Source organism: Zeus faber (assembly GCF_960531495.2).
Source record: "Zeus faber genome assembly, chromosome: 12".
Taxonomy (NCBI): domain Eukaryota; kingdom Metazoa; phylum Chordata; class Actinopteri; order Zeiformes; family Zeidae; genus Zeus; species Zeus faber.
In genome coordinates, this window is record NC_137196.1 from 6,979,258 (window position 1) to 7,006,540 (window position 27,283).

At 46.7% G+C, this 27,283-nt stretch overlaps 1 protein-coding gene across 1 annotated transcript in view; it reads left to right on the top strand.

The window, feature by feature from the left end:
* Positions 1-25,383, top strand: part of cadm3 (cell adhesion molecule 3) — a gene marked incomplete at both ends in the record, with an annotated part of 72,565 nt that extends 47,182 nt beyond the window's left edge. Inside the window, 5 exons of the mRNA XM_080011235.1 lie at positions 8,075-8,245; positions 9,428-9,518; positions 17,009-17,181; positions 23,570-23,695; positions 25,265-25,383. Of these exons, the coding sequence (XP_079867361.1) occupies positions 8,075-8,245; positions 9,428-9,518; positions 17,009-17,181; positions 23,570-23,695; positions 25,265-25,383 (680 nt within the window). The remainder of the gene's footprint in view (positions 1-8,074; positions 8,246-9,427; positions 9,519-17,008; positions 17,182-23,569; positions 23,696-25,264) is intronic.
* Positions 25,384-27,283: the final 1,900 nt, after the last annotated feature.

The following is a 27,283-nucleotide window of genomic DNA, read 5'->3' on the forward strand; positions in this document are numbered from 1 at the left end:
GGTGGGGGAAGAGAGGAGGGCTAAGGGCTAGGCTAAAGCTAACTCCTCACCGGCTATCTGCCCAGCATTTTCTTTACGAATGTTGGGTCTCTGGCGAACAAAATGGATGAGCTGCGGCTGCGGATCACCACTTACAAAAGGATTATGGAATGCAACATCATGATTTTCACAGAAGCATGGCTCAACAGCAGCGTTCCCGATATTCCCATTGAGCTAATGGGGCGCTACATCCTCCAGGCGGATAGAACCGCTGATGACACCAGAAGAGTTGGGGGACCGTGCATTTTTTTGCAAACAAAGCTTGGTGCACGGACACTACTATCATTGAGTCACTGCCCTGCAAACCTCAAGTATCTCATGGTTAAGTACTGACCATTCTATCTACCCAGAGTTTTGACATCTACTGTTGTGACTGCAGCTTATATCCTCCCCGATGCTAACGCTAAGCCTGCAATGAAAGAGTCATCGTTGTTCATACCTTATTCTGTGTATAACATCTTACTATTAGTATTACTTGTACGTACACATGCACTGCCATATCTGCACTACCTACTACTATTGCTGCTCATGTTCATGGTCTTCTACTGATTATGTCTAAGGTATTCACCACCACTGTTCTACTGTCAATACTGCTCACACTGCATATATCTTATTTATCTATATATTCCGCTATACATATGTACACACTCTGCACCTTACTGCTTTTTTGCACTTCTGGTTAGATGCTTAACTGAATTTTGTAGTCTCTGTATTTGTACTCTGTGCAACATCACTAAAGTCAAGTTCAATGTAATTGTGAGTTCACATCCTTGGTTCTGGAAGGGAACGCCAATCACATACTGCATGTGGAGAGAAAGCACCTGGACCTCCTTGTCGTCCTCAGGGACTTTAACAAAGGGGGATTTAAGACACAAACTCCAGAAATACAAACAGTTTATTAACTGTCTGAGCAGAGAGGAGAACATGCTGGATCAGTGCTCCAGCACCGTGCACAATGGATATCACGCCGTTCCCTGCTCCGCCCTGGGAGACTCCAGCATGCAGCAGGGTGTGTTATAACAATGACAAGCCCTGGTTCACAGCCAAACTCAGACGGCTTCATTTATAAAAGGAGGAGGCATTTAAGAGTGGCCACAGGGAAGGGTTTAAAGTGGAAAATACTCCCCCTCTTGGAGTAGTAATGATGATTAGTTGTTTAGGCCAAAACATGGTAAGATCGTTCTACAAAGAGGGGGGTTGGTGGTGGTTCTGTGTAACTAAACAACTGCTTATTGCAGAAGTTCTCAATGATTAAAGAATGAACAAAGTGGAATTGCAGGTTGAGAACTTGAACTCCAGTTGCAGACTAACTCTATCCTAGATGCAGTAGAATACACATACTCTGTGTTGTATGCCCAGCATGCTGACAGCACAGGTAAAAGAAAAATTTAAATAAAGTGTCAAAATATACGTTTGGCAAGGTGATTACATATATTTGTATTAGTCCACGCCATACACGTCACACACGTCACATCAACTAACCTGGACCCCATGCATTGCTGCCTGCAGCTTTATTTATAATATAGAAAAATATAGAGAAAGTGCCGCCAAACCCACAGACATGAATGAAATGTCGTTGGATTCGGGACAGTTCAGACATTTTGTGGTCCAAGTTTGTTCCACATCCATTTATATTTGGAGCAGGAATTACCGTTGCCAATCTACCGGAAGCTGAACGTTGGCGGAGCAGGGCGGGCTTCGGTGGTGGAGCTTTTCTGGTGTGGTGGCACGGGGAGCTTTGTGATATCATCATTAAATTTGTTATATATGTGCAGGTTGTGGTTCTGGGGCGGCTTTCACATGGGGTGAGGTGCGTGGTGCGCTGTGGTCTAAACTACTGGCAAGTATTGTTTGCCTTGCGCAGCATCTGCGCTGGGTTGAGATGAGAGGGAGCCGATGCTGCGTCCATGGGAAATCAGAAAATTGTAACTTGTGTTGGGAGGAAGTAATGCTGTGTTCCATAAGAACTCAGAAAATTTGTTTGAACTGATGCTGCGTTCTATGGGAACTTGGAAAATTGTAATTTGGCTCGATAGGAAGTGATGCTGCGTTTCACTGGAACTCAGAAACGTGACTAACCTGGACGTGCATTGCTGCCTGCAGCTATATTTATTTTTATTGTTATTATTTATCCATGTATTTATTTATTTTATTATTGTCTAAATGTATTTACGTATGTGTATATGTGATTATATGTAATACTATTATTGTCATGCTTTAACTTAAAACATTTAAATGTTTTAACATTTGCTTTATTTCTAAAGAAGGAGGGAATTTTTAATTGAAAAACATTTACATTTTTGCATCTTGCACATGCATTTAATTAAAGGGAAATTAACACAGATGTGTCTTGGGAGAGAGAGAGAAACAGCAACAGAGAGCGCAAGAGAGAGAGCCTGCACAGCTTTATTAGACTTAGTTACACTGTAATCACACATTATTTACACTGCAATACACGATTACACTATTACACTGCAATTTCACATTAATAACACTATTACACTTTATTAATTACATTAAAAGGAAATGAACACAGACATGTCTTGGGAAAACTCTGGGGGTGGAAAGATGGACGGATGGAGGGATGGAGAGAGCCTGCAGAGCCAGGTGGCTACAGAACAGGCTCTGTTCCATGTAAAGTGGAAGGAAAAAAACTGCACTTCCTCATTTTGTGCACAAAATATAGCGCCATTAACCATCGCCTCATTTCCCCCTCAGGTACGCCAAATACATCAAGAGCTTGAAAGAAAAAAATAAATAATATATATATATATATATATATCTGACAAATATACACACATTTCATCTTCCTTCTCAAAAAAATGGACAGCCGGTAGAAAATGAGTCCAATAGCTTTTCACGGTTCTCACGGGAACGATGTTATTTAATCATTTTTGTTGTTGTTGTTGTCGTTGTTGTTGTTTAGGAAAATGAAGTGTTGGCGATGTAAGACGTATACAGTACCAATAAAGAGAAATGGAATTGAATTGAGGGAGAGGGGAAAGGAAGAGGAGGGGGAAAGGGGGGGTGGAGGAGTGTACACATCTGTGCACACGCATACATGGACACACTCACACATGAATCCATTAACGGCACTAATTAACTCCTTTTCCAAATAAGATGACCTTATGTAAACACCCGAAATCGGTTTAGTCTGCACCAGGGCCTTTAATCCAATTTAAGCCCACAGTTGTTTTATCATAATTATTTTTAACCTCTTACTTGGAAAGAGAGGGAATTAGCTTTTATTTGCTTTTTGACTTTTTGGAACCCCTGCCTTCCGTCTCTTCGCATTCATGCCGTGGCTGCTGGGCCCGCCGGGGGAGCCAACCTGGCTGAACTGCGTCGGCACTCCTCCGCACAGCGCCGTCGAGAGACCCGTGTGGTTAAACACTTTGCTGTAGAAAAGGGCACCATTTTGCTGTTGTGGAGTAAAATGTGCGTGCGTGTGTGTGCGTATGTGCGCGCGCGCGTGTGTGTTGGTTTTATTACTTTACGGGTAGAACAAACAAACAAAACAACACAATAATTTTATGGACAACGCCAATCCGAAAGTCTTTATTCATGTAAGGGTGACAGGGATGAGTTGCATTTGGATATAAGATAACCCTTATCAATAATAACACTTTAATAACTAGTGGCTCACTAGTTCACTTGAATTAGTCTTATCTTGTCTGACCACTATTACACTGTAATAATAACATTTTACCGTTATACTTAACACTTACACTTTAAGAGTGTTTCCCTGTAATAACAATCGAATAACACTATAATAACACTCTAATAACACTATTACGCTATTACCCTAACCATCCAATAATACTATAATTACACTATAACCTTGTAATAATAATTGAATAACACTATAATAAGACATTATACTTTAATAAAAATAAAAATAATTATATACCATTATTAGGCTGCAATAATGTCATTAATTATGAATAAACACTTAATGACGCTTACAATTAATCCACTGGGGGAAAATGTAGGTGTCACAGTAGCAGAAGTGGACAGAACAGTGCAAGGGCAATTAAAACAGAAATAAAATATATGTACACATATGCAGTGGGATCACCAGGGGGGTGCGGGGAGTGCGGACTGCATCGGGTGACACCATCAGAGGGGGTGACAGCACGGTTGCCGAAACGCACATGAATAAGATGGTGTAGTGGTATCTGGAGAAAAGGGTATACTGTACTCTTCATTTCTGCCAAAAAAGTTATTTTTTAAGTGGCCCATCCAGCAAATTATAAATACCCTGTGCTATAAACAGTAAAATGTAAGACTACTCTTGCATATTTAGTTCACCCAAAAATGGGCCAGTAGTATTTGAAAGCTGTCGCTTAACTTCTGCTGCTTGACTTCAGGGAGTAAGGATCATAATTGAATTAAGATTAGCCACAGAAGAGCAATCAATCAATACTGGCCCACAGACTACAGGGTAAGACAACTACATAATTTGCCACTGTTTATATGAAGATAATCTCTTCAGATGGCGTTTATAAGGGAACATAAAATGAACACGTGCTCACATATGAACTCCTAAAGCCGAAAAACCTGTCCATCCCAAGTTTCAAACAACATCCACTCCCTGTCAGCAACAAAAAGCACTAACGGGGCATGAGCTCTCAGTCTGGGTAGGCTGCTAAATAATAATAATAATAGTAATAATAATAATAATAATAATAATAAATCATAATAAATAATAAATAATAAATAATGAATGATAATAAATCATACATTTAAGACACATTTTATATATATATTTATATATATAGAGATTTATTTATTTATTTACTTATTTGTTTATGCAGCATCATTGTCTAACTGCTTGCAATTCATCATTTATTCGTCCAGTTATAGATCCAGCATCAAACAATCCACGTCAGTACATAGAATTCCTCCACGGTGGCGGTCAAAATGCTGGTGCCAACACCAACAATAAACACAACAATTCAAATTTGACCGTAAAACCAGTGGTAGTCTGGTGTCGAGGTCCTCCCGGCCAGGGTGGCTGTACGTCTGTTGGTCGTTAGAGCAATCAACGAGCAACAGGTAAAACCCCCATCCCCATAAACACACAATAGGAGCCCTTGTCATGACATGTTTTCCTCTGCTTGTCCCATCTCGGCTACTCTCTACAATAAAACTGGGACTTTTCAACCCCATTGCCTGTGTCTCTGTGTCAGAGGGCCCTGAAAACGTCACCCTGGTGGCGTGTGGCAGCCGGGAACTGCCACAGTAGTGTAGCCCCGTGCCTTTCCACATAGATGTTGAACAAACTGTGCATGCACCCTGTGACACAACTGCCAATTCAAACTGTCGGAGATGCCCAGCAATCCACACAGCACAGTGCACTCTGCTCCAGACAGCGCTTCATATGCAAGCAGGAAGCTCAAGGAGCATCCAAAAATGAGCGGGGCTGCCGCACCCTCAACACCCCACTTCCTGTGCCTGTTGGAACATGTGCTCAGACTGTCTGTCATGATTTGGCTATGGCAGGACATTACTGAATGATGCGCATCAGAGGGGATTTAGAAGTTGGTATACGCAATGCAGACTGAAAAAAAAGTAGGTATACGCCGTATACATGCGTGTAACCTGCGCTACCACACTGGGCGCGCCCATGAGTTACCGCACCGGTTGACACCAACCCTAGTGACACCACTGCACAAATGAACAGAAGTTAAGAGGGAGTAGCGCTATGCTAACTGCCCAACATGTGCAGGTGGCGGGTATGAAGTACAAAGACATATTTATTAAAAATGCGTAGCAATAATATGCAATTCTGGTATGACAATGAGTATGAGTGAAGTTGGTTTTCAGTTTCACATATTTTCTGTTTATTAAATTGATTCACGATTGATTCACCTCTGAATGAACTCAGCGGAGCAGCGCTGCTCTCTCAGATCGTCAGCGGCAGCTCTAGCCAGAGATTTTTTAACTAACGGTAAATGACATAGTTTTCCCAATAATTCACTCCTTTTCACTGTCCGCCCTAGACGTGAGGTACGAGATGAGGTGTCGGCTGTATCGACGGCTGCATTTCATGATGCTCCTCCATCTAATTCTCTGAGGAGCGGCAGAAAAAACCCCGAAACGATTTGTTGCGTGTAGTAGTTCCGTCCGATCCGGCGCCTTTATTGCTCATATTTGTTGCGAGCCGTGAAATTGATCGCCTGCAATATTGAAAAACGTTGATGTTAGTGGGACCCTTCGCCATCGCCACTCAAATTGTCTTCAGGGAGAAGCTGCGATTACGGAAAAAACTCTCCGCTGACAACCTGGGGGCCCAAGAAGTGGCTGTGCTGTATACGCTACAGCGGCGGGACGGTTCCCATAAATTCAGAATCCCCTAAGCGTATAGAAACAGTTTAATTTCATAGGAGGCTGAGAAATGTCATCGGGCATATCAGTGTTTATGACACATGTACAATTTTGAGTCAAAAGTTTTCTCAACTGTAATAATAATGTAGAAAGTGAGTGAGTGTGTGTGTGTGTGTGTGTGTGTGTGTGTGTGTGTGTGTGTGTGTGGGGCGGGGGGAGGGGGGGGGTGCTTATTCCTGTGTGTACATGCGTTTTGTGTGCAGATACGTACACGTCTGTGTGTTTATGCATTAGCTTAAAGCCTGTGAATAACAGTGTACTTAATTATGTGTGTGTGTGTGTGTGTGTGTGTGTGTGTGTGAGAGAGACAATGACGGGGGGGGGGGTTCCCTTTGAGTGGCATGAGCTTATTGCAGAGCCACCGGGAAAGTAAACTCATTTTCCCGGTGGGGTCAAAACGTTAGTTATGGTAATAAATATACGAGATGTCATTAGATTCTGTGGCATTTGAAGAGCTTCCCCTCTGCGCGCACGTGCATGTGTGTGTGGGCGGAGATATTGCCATGCATCCGTGTATAATATTGTCTGTGTCGGTATATGTGTGTGTGTGTGTGTGTGTGTGTGTGTGTGTGTGTGTGTGTGTGTGTGTGTGTGTGTGTGTGTGTGTGTGTGTGTGTGTGTGTGTGTGTGAATCCTGCCAGGCTGCTGCTGTATTTTCTTACCATTGTGTTTCTTAGCAGTGTGTGTAAATTTTATTCATGAGTTTCACCAATTTGCGTCTTGGGCTTGTCTATTGTGTGTGTGTGTGTGTGTGTGTGTGTGTGTGTGTGTGTGTGTGTGTGTGTGTGTTCAGTGCTGGGCAGTTATAAACGTTCTGGTCAGTTCTCGAGATAGCGTTTCCCTGCCAATGTTTCAGTACCTTTTTGCGTTTTATTCAGGGATTTTATCACCGCGACACAGCCGGGTAGATGGAGCAGATACTGTAGAGCATAGCACACACACACACACACACACACACACACACACAAACACACACACACACACGTGCGCACACACACACTCGCTCTCCCACACGTAGTCAAAAATACAAGGTGGTGTTTGCCTCGCAGCTGCCTTCGTCGATGTCTCAGCCTCGTTCCGTGTTTGACTCCCACTATTATTCATATAAATTCCCAAACTTGCGGTAAAAGGGTTACAATGACTGCAGACGTTCAAGCAGACACTCAAATTTGACACCATCTGTCTCTCTTTCACACACACACACACACACACACACACACACACACACACACACACACACACACACACACATGCGCGCGCGCGCTCCCCTTCTCACAATATGATAGTGATCTACACAGTTTTAACTAGTGATGCAAGACGATTCGCAAACAATTCGTTTGGAGCGAACAAATCTTTTAAGTGACTCAGGAGTCGTGATGCGATCAGGCAAAGGAGTCGTTGGTCCGAGACTCTTAGCAACTGGTGACTGCAGCCAGGTACACAGGCTGAAGTTCAATGAGACATGAATCTGAGACTCGTTAATACGGACTGAAACAAAAGAAGAGTCCGAAAACGTAATCAAACATTTTCACGCATAAAGGGCCAAATTTTCCATCACTAATTTGCGACCTACCTATGACGTGATGTGTGATGCCCCCCTACTCTCTCTCTCTCTCTCTCTCTTTCTTTCTCCCTCCCTCTCTAGGCCACCCGGACGTGTTGGTGTCGGAGCCCGACAAGCCCACCTACAAGGTCATCGGCGAGCTCACCCTGGAGGTGAGCCGCAGCGATGACAACGCCCTCATCACCTGCGCCGTGGACCACCCCTCGCTCGCCCCGGGCGACAAGAGGAGCGAGCAGCCCCTGCGGGTGCTCTGTGAGTGTTGTCAGGCGGAGGGCAGGGGGCAGCGGGCGGCGGGCGACCGAGAGAGAGAGAGAGAGAGAGAGAGAGAGTTTGGGACGGGGAGGGAGGATTCACGCTGCGGCACCGACGGTATATTTCCCTCGGATGAGACGTGACCAACTGGAAGCCTCTAAAACAGTGATTCTATGCCTGGGGTCCGGGAACCCCCTCCACAGGGGGCATTCAGGTTCCGGGGGGTCCGCAGCAAATATGATAAGTCATTCAACTTCACCATTATGTCATTTACAAGACGTCAGCACCGTTAGAGAATGTAGAACAATTACTGTTTTGATCCCAAATTTCACTGTTATCCCCCTAACGACATCGGAGACAGATGTGGAAGTTTGGACTGAATCATAATAACAGTATAATATTCTCAGAGGTCCCAGAGACAAAATCTCATCAAACAGGGTCCGTGGCCGATTGCGGTCTCCAACTGAGGGTCCTTCATTTGAAAAAGGGTCGAGAATCACTGCTCTCAAACGGAAATAGGCTGAGCCGGAGTGAGAGGCTGATTTGTTGCTGCCATCTAGTGGGTCCCGTCAGTACTGCAGTGACATGATCGCATAAAAGCTACTCGGTCATTAAAAGGAGCAGAGATGGGAAGAGAGAGATAGTGATGGAGGGAGCTCTCATTTGCATTGGCCACTTCTGTCACCTTGGTCCCCAGTGAGGGGCATCCCTCATTAGCTACACGCTCCGTCAAAAAGGTCACATGATATCGAGGCGGGCCAGCAAGGGTATAGCTCAAGGTCATGTTGATTAGCGCCCAAGCGGTCTTCCGGGTTGCCGTGGTAGCATTAATCAACGAATCAGAGGGACTACGAAGCGCTTAATGAGGAACGCTTAAAAAATGTTTCGCAAGATATAGAAACGGATTGAAAACCCATATATATTTTTAGGTTTTTCCCACTGAAACCGCTGGATCTAAGTATTGTTTTGTGACCTTTCGGGATGCGTAGACAGTAGCCCTGACGACGTCTACCCGGGAGCCCACCCAGGGTGTACCTTGCTGGACCTCGCAGGTCTCTCAAAGTGACCATTCTGACCCCAATATTGGAAGCGCCCTTGCAAATGAGACGGAGCCCGCGCTGCACCGCTCGTGCGTTTGTGTGACGGCGTGCGTTTGTGTGCATCTCGTCTCTCCGTGTGCAGTCACGCCCGAGGTGAACATCCAGCCGGAGAACGACCTGCCCAGGGAGGGAGAGAAGTTCTACCTGCAGTGCCTGGCCAAGGGCAACCCCAAGTAAGACACACATAAACAGACCACATTCCACACGGATCTTCGCCGTTTGACTTCTCTTTTTTCAGAGAACACCCCGCCGCCCCGCTTTCTTCCTTCATTTCTTCATCGTTAACGCGGAGCCCAATTAAGCTGAACTATCGAGCCGGCGTTGCCGTGCGGATGACAGTGCCCCCGCTTCCAGAAGAGGTTTGCGCTCGAGATGCGGAACCTCAGGAAGTGCTCGCAGCTTTTCTCTCCTGTTCTATTTTTTTTTTTTCAGGTGCTTGCTCGATATCATTGCGCCAATTTAGGGCCGGCATTTGAGTAATAGAGTGAATTCATTTCAAAGTGATTTTCAAGAGGGCGTTTCTTTCCACGTGCACGGTGAAGCCGTCGGCTCACGTCGTCAGAGATTCACCCCCGCGGCGAGTTTTCTTTGACAAGTTTGTTGAAGAGAAGGGAGCGTTTCGGCTGGAGAAGAGTTGTCCAAATGATATTGCCGCGGTCGCACGAGCGTACTTGAGTGTGTGAGTGCACACACACACGCACGCACACACGGCAGAGACACACACCTCATGCACACAGGCAATCATCGTTAACAAGCCCACTGACTAAGAAGCCGTAAATGAAGGTGCGCCATCACACACACACACACACACACACACACACACACACACACACAGATAAACAGATAGTCACACTCACATACACTCTCTCTCTCTCTCCTTCTCTCTCTCTCTCTCTCTTTTTCTCTCTCTCTCTCCCAGGCACCCAGCGTTATAAATGAGTCTCCCGCCGTCCTGCACTATCGATCCGCTGTCCCGCCAATCCCCCCCCCCCCCCCTCCCCTCCCCCGCCTCCCCACCTCCAGTCTTCAACCCCCCCCCCCATCTTGACGAGTCACTCATACTCACTTGCCCCATCACTCAACACCACCCCCCCACCCTTTCCCCCCGGTTTCGTCTCCCCCTCCGTCCTTTACCATAAGTCTCCTCTATCTCTCCCCGCACCTGTCTCCTCCTCCTCCTCCTCCTCTCCCAGCTCCCAGTTAGGGGGGGGTGTAAGGGTGGGGCGGCGGGTTTTCGGATGGTTTGATTGACGGGTGGAACTGATTGAAGATGCGGGGAGCGGGGTGGGGGAGGCGGGGTGCTATTGCTGTCACCCGGGGAGGACGCGTCGCTTACAGCCTGGCGGAGGACGAGGTAAAGCTGTTCAAGGTTGGGGTGCGGTGGCGGGTCCTGGGTTCAACTCTCCCCGCTCTGCCCCAACGAGGGTTTGATCTCCATGGCTCTAAGCTAAAACAGCTACATAGGATGACCATTTGTTTTGCGATTGAACGGTAATGCCTATCAGAAATGAGCCCCGATGAAACCCTTCCTATTAAAAATTGACATGACATACAGGAAGTGACGCGCTTCACCTCTCACGACTCGAAGGAACACGACAACTGTTCGATTTACTTCAAAATGATCTTCATTTACTGGCAGCCTCTTGAGTTTTGGCACCTCTGGGCCTTTGGGCTCTACCTCTCATCACTCCCAGCGAGGTGTACAGCAAACAGAGGCACACTTAGTGAGCTGGAAATATAGGAGCGATGCACTCAAACCCCCACATTTGGATAGAAGAGTAGAGCCCAACGGGTGGAGGGTTTGGCGGCTTAAATGGGCCGGCAAAATAAGGGCATGGAAGCCTGTGGCGCCGGCAAGTTGTCCGACGGAACCAGCTCCGCAATCTCTGCATCGTTTGCTTCCACGGTAGCCCGCCGCGAGTTTCACCTGCTGCGGCTGCTACTTGACAAAAAAATACCAAATGAAGAAAGTCCCAAAGTGAAGCGGGAATATAACAAGCGGCTTCCCGCAAACAGAGGGACAGTGTTTTGGGCGACTCCCCCGGCGGGTGGGAAGGGAGTTGAAAGACGCCGGCGGCGTTCGGCGGAGACCGGGGGCAGGAGAAGTGGCGTCAGAGAAGAAGCTATGAGTTTGACTCATCGGGCGAAAGCAAAAGGAAGGGAGCGGGGAAAATACGGCCGATGGAGGAACAGAAAGTTCCAGGTGGCGCAGCGCTCGGTGCTGTGGAACAGCCGCTTCCCCCCCCACCGCCGATTGTGAAGCGTAAAGAAGAGTAGAGAGGGTCCCCGACACGGCGCCGAGGGCGCTTGGTTCTCCATTTCATCTGCAATAGGGGGCGAGGCGGAGTAGGCGGAGAGGTAGACGGGCGAGATGGGATGGGAGTTTTCGGAGGGTTTAGTGTCTGGTAGCGGACGCCTGAGGCAGAGTGTATGTCCTCCCCCTTTTGCTCCCTCTTCCTTCGAGAAGGGCTCCGCGATGAAATTAAAAAAACTGGTCTTCCTTTCAGCGGTGATTATAATCGGAACCCCACTCGTCTAAGCGGCGGGGGGTTGTCACATTGCGCCGTGTTCGGGTGTTCCCGAAGAATATAACTCGCCGTATCAAAATCTGTAACGCGCCGCCGCGACACCCGCCGCCCTGCAGATTTCCTAATAGAAGCCAAATGGAATTCACAAATCCCCCTCACCCTGCATCCCCACCACCACCTGCTATCACATCATTCCATTCCCTGGCTCCACATTTTATTACATTTCATATCGTATCAATTTGATCAGCGGGGACCTTGGAGTGGGTGGCAATTGGATCTCGCTTCTCCGCCCTGGACGTTAGCATTAGCGTTAGCGCACACAAATAAACCCAGCGCGGATTTAAGCTCGGGCCTTCCGGCGTATCAGCATATGCTAGATGGCCGCGCAGGTGACAACCGCAGCACGCCGAGTAACAAGAGCACGTGTAATAGGATTCGGGTAATCTGATTTGTAAAAATAAACTGTTGGCCGTTTAAAGCCGGGGAACGATTGGATACAAAGACCGGTCCAAAAACAGCCAAAAAGAAAATAGAACCAGTGATGCAATAATCAATTCAGAAAAATCCGGTTCATTGCTTGAGCGTGACTAAGGAATGGGTGGTATGTCAGAGCTGCTCTTGTTCTTTCTCACCCTTTCGTCAACACCCGCTCGCACCCCCATTATCCAGGGGATTTAAAGCCGCGGCATTCGCTCGACCCCCGTTGTTACTCGCATGGAGCAACAGACCGTGTGAAAACACCATTTTGCGGACGATTTGTCTTTTGTCTTATTACGATCTCCACCCAGCCTGTATTTGCAGTCCAGGTACAGGGGTCAAGGAGTCCCTGAGTTTTTCCCGACTCTGTTGCGACTCTGTAATTACTGTACGGCGGCTGAAGGACTTCCATATTTACATAATTGATTCCCTCATGCCGGCGTGTGGCGCTAGCATTATCTCTGTTCCCGCGGAATGGATTCTTTATCGCGGGCTGATTAGAGATGCCTGTCTTCTCTCTCTCTCTCTCTCTCTCTCTCTCTCTCTCTCTCTCTCTCTCTCTTTCTCGCTCTCTCTTCTCCCTCAGTCTCAACTCTGTCCATGGACAGGCTGGGACTAAACAATGGCTCTGGACTTTTTTTACCCAGACCAGCCCACCACAACCAGTCCGCAGATACTCCACCATCCCCGTCACATTGACACACATACAAACACACCACCCCTGTACACCACCACTTATAAGCATCGTGCAGGCAGGGTTTGATGAATGTCTATGTGTGAACAGGTTGTATAATCAATTTCAACACAGGAAAGAAGTCAGATCATGCCATTGCCAATTTGATCACTTTGACCTCGAAACTTGAAGGACTTGCTCTTCAGGGCGGGTCTATAAACAATAAATAATTATAAACATCTTCATTCATTACTGACTGTACACACTTGTACCTATTAAGTGTGGTTGAACAATACATATTTAAATAAACAAACTCTAAATAACATCTTAAATTGAACACAAATGAAGTACTGTACATTTTTGACCTGCTGCGAAGGTACAGACCACTACTCCTGGTCTGCGTTTATAAACAATAAAATAATATTTATATAAGCAACCAGCTTGTATATATTTGTACTAGTGCTAGCGTATTCCTGGTCCATAAATTTAAAAAAATATCTAAAAGTGTTATTTTGACACTTGAAGGCCTTGAATGCAGTGGTGCTACCTTTGAAAACAATTCTAATGCGCGTCCCTCACAATGCCACTCTTTAAATCCATTAATAAGGAAGGCAAGTTAAGTAAACAATAATGATATTTAGCGGCTTACTCTCTCGATTTTTTCACCACTGCTTACACTTTTAATTGTATAAGTCATATTTTAAGCGCTGCTGCTGCTGCTGCTGAAGGCGCATGCTGCTGCTGCTAAGCACATGCTGCTGCTGAAGGCGCATGCTGCTGCTGAGTGCATGCTGCTGCTGAGTGCATGCTGCTGCTGCTGCCGCTGCTGCTGCTGCCGCCGCCGCCGCCGCTGCTGCTGCTGCTGCTGCTGCTGCTGCTGCTGCTGCCGCTGAGCGCATGCTGCTGCTGCTGCTGCTGCTGCTGCTGCTGCTGAGCGCATGCTGCTGCTGAGCGCATGCTGCTGCTGGAGGCGCATGCTGCTGCTGAGCGCATGCTGCTGCTGCTGCTGCTGCTGCTGCTGCTGCTGCTGCTGCTGCTGCTGAGCGCATGCTGCTGCTGAGCACATGCTGCTGCTGAAGGCGCATGCTGCTGCTGAGTGCATGCTGCTGCTGAGTGCATGCTGCTGCTGAGCACATGCTGCTGCTGAAGGCGCATGCTGCTGCTGAGTGCATGCTGCTGCTGAGCACATGCTGCTGCTGAAGGCGCATGCTGCTGCTGAGCACATGCTGCTGCTGAGCACATGCTGCTGCTGAAGGCGCATGCTGCTGCTGAGCACATGCTGCTGCTGCTGCTGAGCACATGCTGCTGCTGCTGCCGCTGCTGCCCCTGCTGAGCGCATGCTGCTGCTGCTGCTGCTGAGTGCATGCTGCTGCTGCTGCTGCTGCTGCTGCTGCTGCTGCTGCTGCTGCTGCTGCTGCTGCTGCTGCTGCTGCTGCTGCTGCTGCTGCTGAGCGCATGCTGCTGCTGCTACTGCTGCTGCTCGCAAACACGTCCCTTATCTTCATGCAAGTTGTAGCATCGGCTTGAAGTGACCTAAGTTTTTTTATCTCTCGCTTCTTCAGCGCCGCCTTTCTTCTTTTTACTCAGACTTTTGTCCATTTTTACCGACTTGGTCATGAATCCACCTGTTCACGCGCTCCCGTTTGCTGGGATTTGCGGGGGGGTGCACGTCGTCGGCCCCTTTGATATGAGGGTTGGTGCATAATCAGAGTGGGCCGGCGACGCAGATCTCCCTGATCTCTCTCGCTCTTGTTTTTGTAGAATGGGCGGCTCAGGCGGCCCACAGAGTGACCGGCCCACTGCTCCGACTGACTCTGACGCTCCCTTTTCACCTTGCGTCTTTGTTTTCTAATAATAGTAGAAAGACGGGATGATACGATGATCTCTCTCTCTCTCTCTCACTCTCTCTCTCTCTCTCTCTCGCTCTCTCTCTCTCTCTCCCTGCATTTAGTTTCTGTCAAAACGTCGACCTCTAAATGATTCTCTGCCCTATGATCATCTCTCCCTTTCTCTCTCTCTCTCTCATCTGCCTCTCCCTCTGTATGGCTTTGCCTTTCATCATCCGTTCGTTCTTTCTTTCTCCCTTTCGTGACTTTTGGCCGGCTAAACTTTCCTTCTTTCCTTTTTTCCTTTCTTCCTTCCTCCCCTTTCCCCTTCCTTCGTTTTCCTTCTTTCTTTCTTTCACTTTTATTCTTTCATTAGTTCATTCTTTCCTTCCTTCCTTCCTTTCTTCCTCCCCACCTCCCTTCCTTTGTTTTCTTTCTTCCTTCGTTTCTTTGTTTCTTTGTTTCTTTCTTTCTTTCACTTTTTTTCTGTCTTTCTTTCTTTCCTTTCCTTCATTCTTCCTTAATTCCCTCTTTTCTTTCTTTCCCTCCTTCCTGCTATTCCTCTTTTCTTCCTTAACTTTTGTTATTTCTTTCTTTTATTTATTTTCTTCCTTCATTCCCTTCCTTCCTTCCTTCCTTCCTTTCTTTATTTTTCTTCCTACCCCTTCCCTTCCTTCTTTCCTTCTTTCCTTCCTTTCTTTCTTTCTTTCTTTCTTTCTTTCTTTTTATCTTTATTCCTTTCTTCCTTTCCTTCTTTCCCTTCTTCATTTATTTGTTTCTTTCCTCCTAACTGAACTTAAAGCTGCTTAATTGGAACAACAAGAACACACAGCTCTTCCCTACGTATGACAAACATATATTTACTGTTGGTGAAGTGTGAAAGCGTAGATATCCGCATTGATCTCGTCAAGTCCACTGTAGTTTCTATGTAGCATCACAAGATGTTGCTTCTAGTTACTGTTATACCGTTTTCACACCAAAATGAGCGAGAACCCAGGAAAAAGAAAGTCAATAACTTCTGATTTTGATTTTGGGTTCTAAATTAGATATTAAATTATGGAATGATAATCGGATATTCCTGTCTTTTCATGCGCCAGCGTCCGGAACTTCAACGCGTGGCGCATCGCGCCACTAGAGGGGCCAAAATAAGTGGGTCGACCCAGGTGTCCTGTTCACATCAGAGCCGATTCGGGGTGCAGCCGATTAATACCTGTGTCTATTGCAGGGTCATTTGACCCGGGTCTGAAAGGAAAGGGGTTTTTCCTGTCCCACTGGTGACAAATGTCGGGTGTGAGAGGGGGTTACCGGGTTTTTGGTACAATGAGAAATTAGTATTTTAGTGTTAGTATGTAAGCGGCGCGATGCAATGGATGTGGTTTCCCACGACAACAATCATTATTAACAGACAGCAGTCAGTATTCAGAAATAACTGATAGCGGCTGATATATGCTGTTGACCAATCAGGATCGAGTATTCCACAGAGCTGTGTAAACGTTTTGAATGAAATGTCAAAGCAGTAGCTCTTTAAGTCATGTGGAGCGTGTTGTACCCATCAAGGTGGACTTCACTATTTCTGGTTTGAACCAGGACCAAGTCCTACTGATACAACCTTGTGTCTCCTTATATATCAATTCTCCCTCCCTCTCTCTCTCTCTCTCTCTCTCTCTCTCGCGCTCACTCGCTCTCTCACTCTCCAAGGAGGTACACTGTACAAAGGAGGACCCTTTCAGGAATGTATAATGTGTTGGGGAGGTGCTGTGCTCGGTCCAGGATGATTCCCTCATTATTAACCGATGATTTTCCTGTGGTAGCTGTGATCTTTTCTCTCTCTCTCTCTCTCTCTCTCTCTCTCTCTCTCCAAGGAGGTAAACTGTACATAGGAGGAAGTCTGGGCTACAAAGGGAGCTGTCCTTATAGTGAACAGCTGTCTCAAACCTGATGAAGAAATCAACAGATCCCTGCCTACCTAGTTATCTATCTGAAGAGGGATGTCTATACTCTTGCTGACCCGTGATTTGTCTCTGTTTTTGTTGTTTTTTTTGGTTCCTTCGTAATCAAGTTTCTGCTGCTGTGACATGACTTACTGAAAATAAAGGAACCATAAAAGTCAAAGTCTCTCTCTCTTTCTCTTTGTCTGTCTCTCTCTCTCCTTCTTTTAGTCCCTTGTCCTACACCTGGGAGAAGAAGGAGGGAGAGCTCCCCCCGCTGGCCAAGGTGGACGGTGCCTTCCTGGTGTTCGAGATGCTCAACAAGTCGGACAACGGCGTCTACCTCTGCGAGGCGAACAACGGCATCGGGAAGAGCCAGGGGGAGTACGCTCTGCTGGTGCAAGGTAAGAACGGAGAAAGAGAGAGAGAGAGAGAGCGAGAGAGAGAGAGAGAGAGAGAGAGAGAAAGAGAGAGAGAGAGAGGAGGGGGTCTGGAAAGAGAACGAGGGATGGAAAAGAACAGGAATGTGGTGATGGCAGGGGGTTGAGAAAGCGAGAGAGAAAGTGAGGGAAGACCTCAGGGATGGTGTCCCGGTCTCCTGTGTTTCTTCATCACTTTATTCATTTTTTGCCTTTTTTTTTTTTTTGTTACTGTGGTTTGTCGGTTATTGTTGTTGTTTGCTTTTCTTTTCACACTTCTTCTACCTTTTTCCTTTCTCTTCTGATTTTTCTTTTGTTTCTTTTCCTCCCGCTTTCATTTGTCGGTTTGTTTGTTTTATTTGTTGTTGTTTTTCTCAACTATGCATCCATTCTCTCCGCCCTCGCCTCCGCCCATGCCATCGCTTCTCAAACTGCTTGTCATTTCTTGTTTTGCTGTTGGTGTTGCTGTTGTTGCTGTTGCCTCACCTTGACATGTGACTTGCGGCTTTTGCATTTCATCTGCTATCACTGCGGCCATTTTTGTCCCAAAATGACCCTCGCCGCTGCTACCAACTCACTTCCTTCCTTCCACCTCCACCCCCTACCCCGCCCCTTGGCTTACGTTTCATTTACCTCTTTTGTTGTTGTTGACTCGTTATTGGCGGCTCTGACCTCAGATGATTCAGCAGACCCTTCCTCCTCCTCCTCCTCCACCTCCTCCTCCTCCTCTTCCTCCTACTCCTCCTCCTCCTCTTCCTCCTCCCCCTCCTCCTCTTCCTCATTTCCCACCGCATCCTTCACACAGTCCAGCCCTCCCGCCTCCTCCGCCCCCACCTCATCGCCCTCCTCCGCCTCCACCGGCCCTTCGCACACCCTGCCCCCTTCCGCCTCCGCCGGCCAAGCCCCTGATCAGCCCACCGCCCAGACCCTCACCCCCACCGCCACCCTTACCCCCACCCCCACAGCCCCGCTGTCCAACGTGCTCTTCCCCGACCTGGCCACACCCTCTTCCCACTCCACCGGTGCCACCGCGAGCCCCGCGCTCCCCTCTGGTGCTTCCTCCTCCTCCTCCTCCCATTCCTCTGTCCCCCCCACCTCCTCAGTTTCCGTGCGGCTGAACGGAGTTTACACGTTCACAGGTAAAAATGAAAACAAAACACTCACACGACGACAACCTCTGAGTTCCACATGCGCAAACACACACACGCATACATGTGTGCACAACAGGTAACAAATCCAGGGATGAGGGGAGCGAAAACAAACAGTTTTCATGTAACTTCTTTGCTGGGGTTTATTTTTGTTGTTTTTTGCTTTCCTCATCAAATGTGTTATTTTTAATTTTTGTTGCGTAGAAACAGGTTCGCCAGTTTTGTTTGTAGGCGTGCACGAGCGCGAACAATCCGAGCAAAACAGACCTCGAAAAAAAATACAAATACGTCAACAACACAATGAAGACGGATGCCGTGTGCGTCTACCCCTGCACCGCAGTTTGTTTCATGTCTTTGTTTTTTTTTTTCTTCTTGTTTTCCTACCCACACCGAAATTTCCAAACACACCGGGCTCTGGTCCAATCGCTCGACTATGCATCCGACATGCATCTTCCATCCATCCATCCTTCCTTCCACCCATCCATCCATCCATCCGTCAATCAAATCTCATCCACTTGAGAAGACGCAGCCGACAACGTACCAGGTACAACTTTCCACGGTCATCTCTGTTCTGTCCATCCGTCCCTCTATCTGTTCGTCTCTCTGTTCTGTCCACCTGTCCCTCTATCTGTCAACCTATCCCTCTGTCTGTCCCTCCATCCCTCTGTTCTGATTGTCCGTCCCTTTGTTCTGTCCATCGATCCCTATGTTCTGTCTGTCATCCATCCCTCTATCTGTCCATGTGTCCCTCTGTTCTGTCTGTCTATCCCTCTATCCGACTGTCCATTTCTCTGCCTGCCGGCCGTCTGTCCTTCTCTCTATTCATCAGTCCCTCTGTCCCCCGTCCCTCTGTCTGTCTTTCCCTCACTTTGTTCTGTCCTTCCACCCCTATGTTCTGTCTGTCGTCCATCCCTCTATCTGTCCCTCCTTCCCTCTATCTGTCTGTCCATCCCTCTATCTGTCTGTCCATCTGTTCTATCCGTCCATTCCCCTATTTGTCTGTCTGTCCCTCTTTTCTGTCCCTTCGTCCCTATATCTGTCCATCTCTCCCTCTATTTGTCCATCCCTCCCTCTGTTCTGTCCCTCTGTCCATTTTTTTGTTTGTCTGTCCCTTTATCTATCCATCCATCCCTCTGTTCTGTCTTCCTCCCTTCCCTTCGTCTGTCCGTCCATCCCTCTGTTCTGTCTTCCTCCCTTCCCTTCGTCTGTCCGTCCGTCCCTCTGTTCTGTCTTCCTCCCTTCCCTCTGTCTGTCCGTCCGTCCCTCTGTTCTGTCCCTGTGAGCCTCTGTCAGTCCGTCCCTGTCTGTCCATCCATCCCTCTGTTCCCTCCGTCCAGTCCTCTGTTCTGTCCCTCCATCCCTCAATGTGTCCGTCCGTCCCTCCGTCTGTCCATCCATCTCTCTATCTGTCTGTCCATCCCTCTGTTCTGTCCCTGCGTCCCTCAATTTGTGCATCTGTCCCTCTGTCTCAGTACGTTCCTCTGTCTGCCGTCCATCACTCTGTTCTGTCTGTCCATCCCTCTATCTGTCGGTCCGTCCCTCTGTTCTGTCCCTCCATCCCTCTATTTGTGCGTCTGTCCCTCTATCTGTCAGTCTGTTCCTCTGTCTGTCCGTCCGTCCCTTTATCTCTCTTGGTCCTTCCCCCTGTCTGTCAATCTGTCCCTCTGTTCTGTCCGTCCGTTCCTCTTATCTATCCGTCTGTTGGATCAGTCTGTCAGTCCACCACTGTCTCGTCCCCAAGGCTGTTGGTCCGTCCGTTTTACCCTGTGTGTCCGTCCATCTCAGTCAGTTTTGTCTGCGGATGGGCTTTCGAATGCAGTTTGATGCTCCGTCTTGTCTGAATCGTATTGTGTTTTTGGCGTCTGTCGGAGTCTATCTATCTATCTAACCACCCGTCAGTCTGTCTGTCTGTTTGTCTCTGCTTCAGTCGAGGCACTCTTTGAACTACGCGCGAGGGGTTGAATTTTTCATGAGCCTGCCTGCGTCAACACTTTCCTTTTGCTTCAACACACACACACACACACACACACACACACACACACACACACACACACACACACACACACACACACACACACACACACACACACACACACACACACACACACACACACACACACACACACACCGAAGCAGATACAGGACGACTTGAGCACAAGCAAACACATACTCAAATACACACCTGCACCTGTGAGTAGATACACACTGCCTTTTTTCCTTTTTGTACACCGGTTTTGCACACGGACACTAAAAGGGGTGAACTCAATGCCAAGTGTGTTTCTGTGTGTCTCTATACGTGCTTTTATTTCTGTGTGCATATGTGAACGTTTTTCTGTGATTTCACGTGTGTGTTTGTGTATACAGTATGTATGTACGTATATAAAGATTAGAGATGTGCAAATTGGCTACATACATATGTTTGCAATGATGACTGTTATATTATTGTTATGTATTTTGAAATGGGCTTTGCTGGTTTTTATTTTTTCTAAATAAATGGTGATGTGGTTATAAAATAAGTTTCAGACTTACTGGTACTTATGTCTATTTCTCAGACATAACACTAGTTTTGCTCTCTTGTAAATCCTCCATGTGAGTCGAAAATATATATTTTGATTAAAAATGCAGTTTTTTTATTTCTAATATTTATTTAGTGTGTGTTTTTTTCATATTTACCCTAGAGCCCAAATACACTTCAGTTACATTTTGTCTTTTTGTATTCACTGACCAGATGAATACAAAATGCTCCATCCAAACCCACGCCCAACTAGTCAATCATTTAAAAAAATACTTCCCACAAATCCTTAGAATGTATAGATGCGTTTGTTTTCATGTTGTACATGTATCTTTTGACTGTGTGTGTGTGTGTGTGTGTGTGTGTGTGTGTGTGTGTGTGTAGCCTATTTGTAAATCTGTGTGTTTTCTGTACCGGGGGGTGGTGGGTCAGGTTCGGAGGTGTCTCTATTCTTGAGTCTCGTCTGCTTTGCTGTGGTGCTGACAGGAGGATTTATGGGCTCATTCTGAGTCCTGCCTTGTCAGCATGCCCCTCTCACCTCAACGCTACTGTGGCTGTGTGTGTGTGTGTGTGTGTGTGTGTGTGTGTGTGTGTGTTGATCTGACAACCCACCCCCCCCCCCCCCCCCCCCCCCTGTTCTCCCCGTCCCCAACTGCCGGTTGGTCATTGTCGTGCCTCTTTACTTTCTAATTGGTCAAGTTGTGCAAGTTGCCCTCCTGAAATTGGCCGTTGATGTTGTGTGACCGTTTTTGTTGGTTGGTTGTAAAGTCGCCAGGCTGTCTCTACAGAGCTGAGAAGTGCCCACCACCTTTTTGTTGATGCGCTTAATTATTTTTGTGTTTTCGTTTACAGGATTTCACTTTTGGGGTTTTCAATACTTGAAAAATGGAAAGGGTATACCGTTCCTTTCTCCAATACACAATGTTTATGAAAGACCGTTGGGTGCATATTCCTTCAACCCGGGGATTAAGAATGGTTCAGTCAATTCAAACAATGGTCCCAGAACAGCCAGAGCTTGCCCAGATCTGCTTTGAAGGGTCCAGCCTGCAGCCTAGATCACTGCACTGATCTTCTGGAGTGAAAATTATGCCTCGCTCCCAAGTAGAGGGACAGGTTTCCCCCAAATCCGGGCTGGAGGATTTGGCTGCTTAAATAGGCTGACACATAAGGGCATAAGGGACTGTCAAGTTGTCTGACAGTATAGCTCCACAAACTACGCATAATTTTCAGGTGTGTGCCTCACTAACCTTAAAGTCTGTTGTGGTTTTCAACAATTGATTGATTTTCTCCAAATCACGGTATAATAATTTTGTTTTGGATTGGTTTTGGAGTCTTGGGTAACCTACTAGCTGACCGCTAGCCACAAAATAGTCACGAAATCTCTGCGGAGCAGAGTTATCGCGAAAAAACCTCCGGAACAAAGAGGAGGGCGGGCACTACCCAGCTCTTGACGGCCTCCAGATTATTAGTTAGTTCCAGTTATTATTAGTCCCCGTTGTCCCTTTCTTGGTGTGTGTCTTCCGATTGGATGTGTCATGTGGCGGGTTCTCCATTCTGATTGGTTTAGGCGCTCTCCCCTTCTAACCCCCCTTCAAACCCCCATTTAGGCTTCATTCATTCAACCAACCATCATTCATGCCTCTATTTGATGTAGTCAAAATCTTCCCTTCTTTTTGAATGAGCGCTGCTCCTGTAATCGGAGCCAGGCGGATATAAAACGAGGCATTTAATGATTCGCACGGAGCTTGACTTTGTTCTCTTCCGGGCTCTAACGACGTGGCACTTAGCGGGGGGAAAAAACTTCTCCGGAGCGGGGAAGCAAACATTAGCATCAAGGTCGGGGGATGATTTGGGGGAAAAGCGTGCAGCGGCGTGGTGTTGGGGAGGGGTAAATTGGGATTATCAGCGCGGCTCGAGTGGACAGCAACACCAAGACATAAATGGATGTTTGTGATTAATGGTGAAGCGATGGCCTCTTTTCTTTCTGCCTGGCTTGTTTTCTGTTTTCTGTTTTATTTTATGTTTTCCTTCCATTTGTCTGGAGGAGAGGTACGCTGCCGCCATTACCGCGGGGTCTTCTTTGCTTCCCGGTTCTGCGTGTGTGTGTGTGTGTGTGTGTGTGTGTGTGTGTGTTTGTGTGTGTGTGTGTGTCTTGTGTTTTTTATCCTCCTCTTTCTGTTGCTTCTTCTTCTTCTACTTCTTGGTTCTCTCTGTCACTCACCCCATTATTCTCTTTCTCATTTTTTTCTATCCTGCCTTTCATTATTCCCTCCTCGGATCCCCCTTCTCCACACACACATTCCTCAGACTTCTGCACTTTCTCTCTCTCTCTCTCTCTCAAACCCCACAGCTATGTCCACCTCCTCGGGGGGTCTTCTCTTCTGTTTTTCCACATCCCTCTCTTGTTCTCTGCTCCTCCGCACCTCTTTATTCATTCTTCAACTCCTGCAACCTCCCCTCTCTCTCTCTTTTTTCTCTCTCTAATCCTTTTCTGCTTCCTTTTCCCTTCATCTCTCTCGCCATCGCTTATTACACCTGCCTTCCATCTCTCTCTCTCTCTCTCTCTCTCTCTCTCTCTCCCTTTGAAACCCTCCCTTTCTACTTTCTACGCCTCTTTTCTACTCCTTTCTCCCCCAACTGTGTCTCTAAATCAAATGACCTTCTCTCTCTCTCTCTCTCTTTCTGTCTCTCTCTCTCTCTCTCTCTCTCTCAGACCCCACAGCTATGTCCACCTCCTCGGGAGTTGACCACGCTGTGATCGGAGGGGTGGTGGCCGTCATCGTCTTCATCCTGCTCTGCCTCCTCATCGTCCTCGGCAGATACCTCATCAGACACAAAGGTTCTAGCACAAAAGAAAGAAAGAAATTGCACAGGGTTCCTTCAGGGCGGCTGCAGGTCCTTAAAAGTCCACATTTAGGTCTACATTTTGAATTTATGATGTCGTAGTAGTTGTGCGACATAAGCATTTTGTCGGATTTTATTTATCTGTATATGTATTTTGATCAAGATCCGTCAAATTCTTCTGGATCAGAGTCAACATTTCTGATGTTATAAACTCACTCTATGCATACCTGTAGAGAGAGAACTGAGGAAATCCATGTCCAGACCTGTCCAAAAAAGAACTGGTTCGCTTGCTTTCTGACCTAAAGGATCATCTAGTTCAGTGTTTGAGAGCTGTTGCTGAGCTGAAATGTTTCAAATTCCACTTAAGATAAATAAATAATGGAAATAACTCTTGTGTTGCAATATCAAAATTGCGAGGCTGTACCAACTCATCAGTTCCAGCCAGAAGAGAAGCTCTGTGTTGATCAGAACAAGCTACAGTTTAGTAGCGGTGATGTAAGGTTGAACTCTCTTTTGAGATTCGGTACTATTGAGTCATACAGGAAAGAGTGAGGAGTCGTTCCTTTTTGCGGCTTTTTGTTCATTTGATTGAGTTGGTGCAACGCACTGTGAGCAAGGGAGGACTTTCAGTGAACCATGATGGAAAGTCAGAAGAGTCGGTTTGGCTCTGAGTTGAGATTGGAATTCTCCCAATAAACAATTTCATTCTTTCAAACAAAACCCAATATGAATTGTGCCAAATGACTTGGCCTTTTTTCTGTCTTGACTGAACTTCAGTCATTTCAAAGATTTGTTCGCTACGAACTAATCGTTGGCGAGTTTTGCATCCCTATTAGTGCGCCATAATGATGAGCACAGCTCTACGGCTTTTTGATGTTTTCAGTGGTTAACACAGCGGTCTCCAACTTCTTCATCTAGGGGGGCCGTGTTGAACTTCAAGGGAGAACCGGCCTGGTTTCTTTTTTTTCTCCTGCACGTTAGTGAATTGCCTCGTAATCCTGTTAGAAATAGCTCTCTTATGATCTATTTAATTCTGTTCTGTATTTTGAAAACATTGAGTACATTTGTGTGGATTAATTTGCATTGCGGTTTGAAAATAATTATTTGCGGGACAATTTTCTCAGGCCCCCCGGCCTGTCGTTTCAGGCCCCTGGGATAACAGGATAGTTGTGTGCCGTGGGCTTATTTAATTGTAAAAAGTGTGCCATGTCAAATCCAAAAAGTTTGGGAAACATGGAAGTAGTTCATAACCTACCCTGTTTGTACCCAGTACTTACTGATGTCCTGTACCAAATATATGGTATTTAACTTTATTTTTTAATGTTAAGTTTAATGTTTTTATTCAATGAGAGAGCGATGCTTTGTCAAAAACCAATCTTATATTTAATCAAAATTTGTCCGATAAAGTATACAATTGAACTCTCCGATACCTGCAGACGCCCTGTTCTTGGTTGTCCTTTAAAAAGAAAGTCCCAGAAAGTTTTTGTATCGCATCCCAGCCTTAACCAGAACTCTCTCTCTCTCTCTCTCTCTCCGCCCAACACACACGCCAACGCACATGCAGGAACTTATCTGACCCATGAGGCCAAGGGCTCGGACGACGCCCCCGACGCCGACACGGCCATCATCAACGCGGAGGGGGGCCACTCCGGCGGCGAGGACAAGAAGGAGTACTTCATCTAGAGAGGGCAAGGGAGGGAGGAGGAGGAGGGAGGAGGAAGAGGGGTGGGGGGGCATGGGCTGTCAGCGGGGAGGAGAGGGAATGAGAGATAAAAGAACGACAGAGAGAACGCAGGAGGAGGAGGAGAAAAAGAGAATTCTCCATTGTTTTGTTTTTTACCCACAGCCCATCGGTTCTTCCCTGGGGGGGCAGCCCGAGATGTGTGTGTTGGGGGGCCGGGGGTTGATGATGATGATGATGATGATGATGACGATGATGATGATGATGATGATGATGATGATGATGATGGCGATGGCGATGGCTAGGGACAGTCCTTAAAACGTTAATACAGGGAAGTGAGATTTTTTTGCACTGTAATACAAGATGAAACAAAGTTCTGCACACAGACACACACACAGACACACAGACACACAGACACACACACACACACACACACACACACACACACACACACACACACTATCACATTCCGACGTGTTATTTTTTCCAAAAAAAAAAGCCTCTTCCTTCCTGTACCGTGGTCTCATCAGTTGGCAGAAAAAATGGAATTACGCCGTGCGCTTAATCCAGCCTCTCGTCTCAAACAAGGCAAACCCCCTTCGCACCCCCCCCACACACACACACACATACACACACACACACAAACGTTCAGATATTTTACATATATACATATATATATATATATATATATATATATATATATACGTATATTACAGACAGACACATACAGACAAAACAAAGTCACACCGTCCCCCACCTTCATGCAAAAGTGAGCACCCCCCCTCCCCCCTCCCCCTTCCCTCGTTCGCTCGTCCCAGAGCGGGGGGAGAGGGAGGGGGGGTTCCAGTATAAATATATAAATATATAAATATATATAATTATATAGCATTCTTTTTACTTGACAGACAAATGTTCGGTGTGTTTGTAAATACAGTATCATCTCTAGTACCATCGCTTTATCGCTACATCCTCTCTCTCTCTCTCTCTCTCTCTCCTACAGTATATCTAATTATGGTCTGTTACTGCATCACAGTAACCTATATACTCGATAGAGCCTGCCTGATTTTACTACATGCGTGGAAATGCTGAAGACAAAAAAGGTCATCTATAGCAGGGGAAAAAAAGTGAATAACCATAACAGCGTTGCAACGACAAAACTAACCTTAACTGCAAATATTTGTACGAGAAGTTGTTTTCCTCTGTTCTTTCTCTGGGTTTTTCATTTGAGCGTTTTTTCCGTTGTTTTTTTTGTTGTTGTCTGTTCCCTCCCTGCCTCGGCTGCGTTGCCGTCAAAGTGTTGGAATGTTTACAGTGTTCGACACTCCGTCCGTCTTGTCAGTCGGTTTTATTATGTTTTTTTTTTTGTGTGTGTGTGATGATGACTTTAGTATACTCTTTTTGTTTGGTACGAATCGACTGGCTCGTTTTGGAATCGTTCCTCTGCGGGTTTTTTTCCCATTTCTTTTTGTTGAACAGTAAAGAAAACTGCGATGTCGTCGTTTTTCCTCCCCCGGCTGTGTGTGTGTGTGTGTGTGTGTGTGTATATGTGTGTTTGTGTGTGTGTGTGTGTATATGTCCGTGTGTGTGTGTGTGTGTGTATGTCCGTGTGTGTGTGGGTGTGTTTGTGTGTGTGTGTGTGTGTGTGCGCTTGTTCTTGGCTCTGCTGAGACAAACTACTTGACTCCCCTTCATCCCCCTAAAAATGCTCCACTGGGCACCAAAGTCACTCCGTGATGACGTCACCGCCGAATTTAGAACCTGGGACTTTTGCCTACACAGTGCGTTGTCACACCATTGCGGTTCCCCTCTTTAGGTGAATTCATTGCCTTTTGCCGGGTTATTGTACGCGGAAATGACTAACCTGTTCAACTTGCGCTTTCCATTGAATCAACAGCACTTAGG